Below are 7,379 nucleotides of genomic sequence, written 5' to 3' on the forward strand. Positions count from 1 at the left end.
TCCGTTGGCTCTGCTCTCTCCCCCATCCACGTCTCCCGTATCCCCCAGGTGCCCGTTGTCACTGGGAGCAGTGGGAGGAGAGGGCTCCGAGGGGATGCAGGTGGGTGTTTCGGCATTGAAGTCAATGAGGTTCCCGACGGGCACATCCAGGGGGACCTCCATGGCTCTCCGAGGGGGACGTGGCGGTGTTGGGGGGACTCGCTCCTTCTCCTTTCACCCCTCACTGGGGCATCGAGGCCATCACTGGCAGGGTGCCTGGGAGGACGGGCTGGCTAAGGCAGGCAGGCCCTTCTGCAGGAGGACGGGTTACCGCAGGACATCTGAAAGACAGGAGGAGAAGAGTGAGAACAGGGCCCCGAGGAACAGCCACCATGGACCTTGGGCAAGGAGACCACAGGTCACCACCTACAATGTCCCCAAGATGCCCATCGGCAGCAGGGAGGGACAGGACAGGGACGCACCAGGCAGACAGAACTGCCTGCTCTCCATCAGCCCCAGGAATAAGCAAACCCATGCAGTGCTCGTGTGCTTTCTGCACCGTTCAAGTGGGTTTTTCATCCTTTAGCCTAGAAAAGAGACAATTTGAGCCCAAGCTCCATATGCCACATTTGGGATGTGACATCTCGCAGCCTGATGGGCAAAACTGGGCCGGTGCGAGCCAGCAGCTGGCAAACACGCTGGTGATTTTCCAAGGCAGCCCCAAAGCATCATCCTCCTCCTCCTCTCCCCTTCCTTCCTCCCTGCTCACGTAGCTGCCTGACCCCATTTGGAAACGGGAGCATCTCCGGGTTGGAGCATCCCAGTGTTAAACGTGCACCGAGTTAAACTGGGAATGGCAAGGGGATGCTGAACACAACAGAAACTGTAACGGGATGTGGACGCAGGGCTCTGGACTGCAATTAGATTCATGAGGTTTGGCATCCAACCCAGATTACAAAGGCCCTGCAAAGCAGGTACGGCAACCACAGGCAGCTCTGCTCTCCGGAGAACGCGGGGAGCACCGGCCGGGAATGGACAGCGATGCTCCGGCACATGCACATCCCAGCTGCTGTGCAGCAAAAGGGGCAAAAAAGGGGCTGCCCTGAAGTTGCCTCTTTGTCAGAGGGTCACTCATGTCCTCGGCGAGCGTGTTTCTGCCCCGGGAGGTGGCAAGCGATGCCTTTGGAGAAGCAAGCCCGGTACGGGTGGCCCCGCTGCAGCAGCCGGGCACGGGGCCAGCGCAGGGCAAGGCAGCACAGGCACAGGAGAGGGACAGCAGGACAGGTAAAGCAGTGACAACCCCAGGACAGCATGACAGCAGTCACAGCCCCGCTGCCTTCCAGGGAACTGATCCCAGGACACAGGCAACCACCCCAGGAGCAAAAAAAAACCCTAAAAATCCCAGATTTCTTTCAGCTCAAAGACTAGCATACCCCCAAGGACCGATGTCCAGACCATCAGAGAAAAAGGAGTTTAACATGAAACCAAATCCGAAGCATTTCACCAAGCAGAGGATGCTGTCCCAGCTCAGGGACCTCAGCTCTCCCAGCAGTGCCCTCCTCCTCCTCCCCAGGGCCCCGTGGGGTCAGTGGGGTGCTGGGACCCCAGGACAGAGAGGGAAGCACAAGGCTGCACCCCTCCCTGAGCATCTGACAGCTCGTCACCCTGGTGGGGAAAACCCTTGTCACCCAGGTCCCCAGGGCTAAGAGATGGCAGGAAAGTCACCCGGGGTGGCAGAACCTCATGCACCCACATGCACCCAACACAGAGCAGTTGCCTTCCCCCTCTCCGCTGGCACCCCACTCGCCCACTCTCCCCCCGCACGCACCTAAACCCAGGTCCCGGGAGAGCTGTGAGGATGGTGCTGCCGTCAGCGAGCTGCCAAGAGCATCGGCCGTCAGGAGGAGAGGAACAACCGAGAGGCTGCGGCCCCGGAGGGACTGGCAGTGTGCCCATGGGGACACAGCCAGCTGCAACCCGCCTTGGCCCCCCCCTGGGCAGCACAATCCCCTCCAAACCAACCCTTCCAGCTGCAGGGACCACGCCATGCTTCGTCCATCTGTCCCCGCCAGCTCTTCCCACTTCCAAGGCAGCTGCAAAATCCTTTTTTTGCACCGATGGAGCGGGGACCTCCTCCGCCAGCCCCCCCAGCACCTGCAGGTTTGGGCTCAGAGCCGTCTCCTCACAGCGCTGGCAGTGCAAGCTCGTTTCTGACCATCCCAGGGTGTATTTCCAGGGGAGGCAGGGCAGGATGCATGCGATGGACCTTCACGCAGCCATGCTTTGCAGCATGTGCCTCCCTCCCTAGGTTGCGTCTTGCTTTCCCCCCGTGCACCGCGTTCGGGAGCACGCCTGGAAGCAGAAGGCAGCAGGTCTGCAAACCGAGCCGTCAGAGTTTTTTTTGAGACTATTTTCTCAGTTCAGCATTTAATGGAAGGGAATTGATGGGGACAGCAAATCCACCTGCCCAGATAACAGGCGCTGCATGGATGTGACACTGAACAAAGTCCCATCCGAAAGACTTTGTGCAGGTAACCCGTGAGGTGGGCACTCCTTGGCACGTGAGAATCCCCTGTCCCCCTTCACGTGCAGCCTGTAAAGACGTTGGAGAAATTCCTCTACCAGATGGGCATCCTTACAAGTATCCATCCCAATCAGAATTGCTCCCACTAAGCAACTCGGGGAGACAACAGCATTTCTGCACTGGTACTTTGCAAATGGGGGGGGCACAGCCCATCCCAAAGCCGCTGCTCGGCCCCCTCCCGTGCCCAGCCTGCCCTTGGGCTGAGCGGAGAGCTTTGCAGAAGATGCTCCAAGCAAAACCCTGCTTAGGAGCAAGATGTAGCCAAGATTAGAGAGTTCCAGCTCTAGAAAACAAATATAAATGAAGACGCATCGCTCAGACATCACCCTTGGCTCTGGGCAGCTCTGCCCTGCCCCAGAAACCCAGCACCAGCAGCACAGGGAAGAGCCAGCCACCTCCAGGACAACGTATTTCTCCAGACATGACCAGAAGGAAAACAGGACTGTGCCAGGGCAACGGTGGCCGCTGGCTGTGCGTCAGGCCACACCGGTGCCCAGAAGGGATGGAGAGGCATCCCCGAGCCCTCCGCCAGATGTGCACAGCAGGCAGACGGCATCGCTGCCCGACCGGCCTCTGCCCAAGCCCTGTCCCCTCCAGGCAGCGGGTCGGGGGCTGCTCTGCACACAGCAGCTTGCAGGAGCCCACACACGGCTCTGGGCACACTCCGCTGCCCGAACAACTGCCCTAAACCACCTTGACCCCTGTTTTCCCAAGAGACAACTTGGGGTGCAAGCTGAGCAAGACCCCAGAATGGGTATAAGGAGCCTCGCGAGCTCAGCAGAAGCCTGGCCAGGGCTGTGGGCAGCATTAGTAAGCGCATTCTGCTCGCAGAGGGCCAGAAAGGGTTTAACCGCTCGCTGACCAGCTCACCATAAAGCCCTGCCCTTGGACAAAGGCCACAAAAGGTGTTTCAAGGTGGGTGCCAACTGCTGCTGCGGGTGCCTGGGCTTCCCAGGCATCTCCAGAGCCTCCAAGGTTGTTGGGTTCTCAGCACAGAGCCCAGAAGAGCTTCAAAACCAAAACAAGCCTCCAACTCAGCCCCACACCCACTCCACAACCCAGTCGTTGCTCCAGCAGAACAAAACCAGGGAAGGAACAGCCAAAATACAAGCCAAGAGCCCCAGCTCCCGCAGCCTGAGCACTCGGCTCCAGCCGCACGTAGGGATGAGGATGGCTGCACGTCCCACCACCGCCCATAGAATCATAGAATCATAGAATCATTATGGTTGGAAGAGACCTCAAAGATCATCAAGTCCAACCGTACACCTGATGCCACCCTGTCCACTAAACCATGTCTTGAAGTGCCACATCTAGTGGCACAGCCTGGGGGATCCCGCTCTTGGTTTGCCGCTGCCGGGTCGAGTTTGAGAATGAATGAGGGCTCTGGAATAAAAAGGGATTTTTTGGCTGCTCAGGAGCCTTCCTGCAACATCACAAGCTCAGCATCATCAGGAGCTTCAGCATCTTTTGGGTCCTGCAGGTCCTGGGCTGACTTTAACCACAAAGCTCAACCAGACAGAGGAGGTAGCGCGTAGCTGACCACGGGCTTTCTTGCAAGCAAGCATCTTCCAGCACACCTTTATTCCCCATGGGCAGCTGGCGTACAGCAAATGCATGTCTTCCCGGTGGAGACACCAGCCTGAGAATATCTTCAGTGAAGAGTTGGCTGGAGCCACGTGTGGAAATGCCACAGGAGACCCATGGTGCCCTGAAATTTTAGAAAAGGCCTGTTTTTTACTAAAAAGAAATGTTGGGGTAGATCTGAATGATGCACCTATAGCTGCACAAACACGTGCAAGCAGCTTTCATCCATGATCTGCCCTTGAATCCAGCATTTCTGGCCCATCACAACTGTGGGTGGTGCGGGACCCACCATGCCCCGGTACCCAGGGGTAACGATGCTGCCGGCACTGGGAGATGAACAAAACAAAGTCGGTTTGTGCAGCTCCGAGCCCCGGGGCTGCCGGTGGGTCAGTGCCCTGCAGAATTAGGCAGGGAGGGATGGGAGATGTTGGGTGACTGTGCCCCGAGACAGGCGTGTGCAAGCCCAGAAGGGACCCACGGGGGGTTTAAACCCGGTGCTGGGAGAGGAAGGGAGGAGTGAGGAGCTGGGTTGGAAAGCAGTGGAGCTGGGGATGAGGGAAGACCTTTCCTCTCCCCTGTTTCAGAGGAATGTTGCAGCTTTGCCACCTTCTTCCCACCCTGCTCCCAGCACGTCCTTTCCAGGGGATGGGACCACCCAGTCTAGGTTTGCCGCTGAATTCCTTCTTCTCATCGCAAAGCCTGGGGAAATGACACACAAGGGGCAAAAAAAAAAAAAAAAAGAAGAAAATTTCACCCACAAAACCTCGCAAAACCTCACCAAGTGATGCTGAACTAACACCCACGGGACTGAGACTGGAGAACAGCGATGACAAAGGACACGACACAGCCTGGCTTTGAGCACAGCCTCCGGGGACCCTCCATGCCCACGTGCCGGTGCAAGCAACGCACCCAGGGCGTGATGCTCTGCCCTGGGCAAGCACCTTCGCACCACCCCAAGGACTGTTTTTACCCTGCGAGATGAGTGGCCTGGCCAAGGTGACAGGGTAAACCCAAAATTGTCCCTTCCACCAGCACCGTGGACCCCATCATCCCACCCAAACCCAGCAGCCGCCCGGACCCCCACAGCAGCAGCTCTCTCACCGTGCCAGCAGCGTGCCCCCCCCATGCCACGGAGTGCCCTGGTACAGCCTGTCAGGCAAGCCGGGGTTTTCCAGGGATTGCAGGATGAGATGCTTGCTCCCAGCATCCCTAAACCCTGCAGGGAATTTCCCCTTGCAGCTTTCTAGAGATGCGCTGGGTGCTGAGGTCGGGTACGCTGCAGGACCTCAGCAATTCACACCCAGGAATTGGGATCCAATCCCAGTTTGCTGCCGTGGAAATCCCAGTGGGGAGCAGGATTCAGCCAGTCTATGGCCCAGCTCTCCTCGCTCCCCAGCCACGGAGCTTGGCCCCCAGCGAGCCCCTGCCCACCCGGGCCCCAGAGCGGGATGACAAACCGGGCTAATCCTCGTTATCAGCTCAGGCCGTGGGCAGCATCCTGCACAACGACGGTGCTCGAACCCACACTCGCATCTGCATCCTACGTGGAGACGGTGCCCCAGCCTGGAGCCGTCAGGGGCGATTAAAAACTGTAATTAAAATGAAGAAAGCTCTGTCTGTCTTCTTGTAGCTCCAAGAGTACATCCCTCCAGTCCCTCTGCTCCCTGGGTTGGCACTCCGACACGGGGTGCAAGGGCTCTCAAAGCCCCCCGGCCCACTCAGCCCATTTGCATCCCCCACTAGAGATGCTGCTCTGGGGAAGGGGAAAAGCCACGATTCAATATTCTCGCAGGACTCAGCTTGGCAGCACAGAGGGGACGGCTCTGATCCTTTGGCCGACACCTGCTCCTTTGGCCGCCACACACCGACACAGCCACGAGCGCTGCCGAGATCTCCAGCAGCGCGCCCACGCCATGCCAAGGGCTGCGTTCGTCCCCGCTGCTCTGCCGAGCCCGAGGAGATGCGCGGGGGCAAGAGAGATGCCCTAAACATGTCCCGTGTCTCCGTTTCCCAGCTGTGTGAGAGGACATGTCCTTCTTAATTTGCAGGAAGGGGGACGGTGCATTGCTACCTCCTCCCACCAAATCTCCTCCTGCCCTGGAGAGGACGCAGCCCGGACGTGGGGAGGACACGGGGGAGTCCTTGCTGCTGGAGGGAGAAGGCAAAGTGCCATTTCTCAGTCCTGGCACTTTTCCACGTTGAAGCCCGCCACGGAGATCCACACTTGCCTCATCCACCCCATGTACAACGCACCCACGAGCGCATCCAGATCCCCGCAAGCCCCCAGCCTTGCATCGCCCACCGCACAGCCAGACCGTGGGGTCCGACACGGGCACGCCACTTCCACCGCGGCCGCTGCGGTACCTCCGGGTACCGGCATTCCCCGGGGAGACCGTGCAGCCGCCGGCCTCCATTGCACCCATGGGTCCATCCCGGCAAAGCACCTCTGCACCGGTGAGAAGCACCCCGGCGGGCGCTGAGCCAGCCTGGCAGGGCTCTGCAAAGGCTCCGTGGGCAAAGCTTTGTTTCTGCCAAGGAAAACTCCCTGTGCCGTAAGGGAACGGCCTGTTTCCTCCGGGGGAACTGGTCAGTCTTGTTCCCCCGTGTCTCTCCCGCAGTGTGAACACGCCAGCAGTGGGGTCACGGCTGAGGGACGCAGACCCATCAAGTGCCAGAGCCCTCAAAGCACCCTAAATCCGGAGGTCCTGCACCTACCCCTCCTCCCAAAAGACTTTTAAACGCACAAACCTCCTTGTTTAAAGAAGCCCTTGGGACTCAGGGAAGCTGAAACTCCCCCCAGGGTGGGTTTGCTTGTCCCCGCTGCAGATCTGCTCTGCTCGCTGTGCCGGCAGCGAGGACACGCTCCCCGTTTTATCGGGGCTTAAGCTGCGTCCTCGCCAAGGCACAGCCGCGCTGCCCCGACTGCAGGCACTGCCCAGCCACTTTGCAGGCAGAGAAGTTTTCAGCCTCTCCAACATAATAAAAATAATTCCCCGAATACCAGAGGAGCTGTGAGCTGAGACCGGCACTCGGCGGTGCTCACGCAGGCAGAGCAGAGACCGCACACACTCGGTGCATGCCAGAATCAGCACCCAGCTCTGCACCGAGACAAGGAGAGCCCACGGCCGGGGTCCCAGCCCCTGATGCAGGGGAGGATTTTCGGTGGGTGACGTGGACACCATTGGTCCCCTGGGTCTCCTCCCCAGCCGCAGGTTTTCTCCTGGCCCCAGCA

General features: G+C 59.2%; 1 protein-coding gene across 1 annotated transcript in view; it reads right to left on the reverse strand.

Annotated features, from left to right (window-relative positions):
• The window catches only part of KIAA0513 (KIAA0513 ortholog), a 9,734-nt gene extending 9,572 nt beyond the window's left edge, over nucleotides 1-162 (reverse strand). The window contains 2 exon segments of the mRNA XM_009701264.1: nucleotides 1-12; nucleotides 15-162. The exon segment at nucleotides 1-12 is cut by the window's left edge and continues 157 nt beyond it. Of these exon segments, the coding sequence (XP_009699566.1) occupies nucleotides 1-12; nucleotides 15-162 (160 nt within the window).
• Nucleotides 163-7,379: the final 7,217 nt, after the last annotated feature.

The sequence above is a fragment of the Cariama cristata genome, unplaced genomic scaffold, assembly GCF_000690535.1.
Source record: "Cariama cristata isolate BGI_N322 unplaced genomic scaffold, ASM69053v1 scaffold17775, whole genome shotgun sequence".
Classification (NCBI taxonomy): Eukaryota; Metazoa; Chordata; class Aves; order Cariamiformes; family Cariamidae; genus Cariama; species Cariama cristata.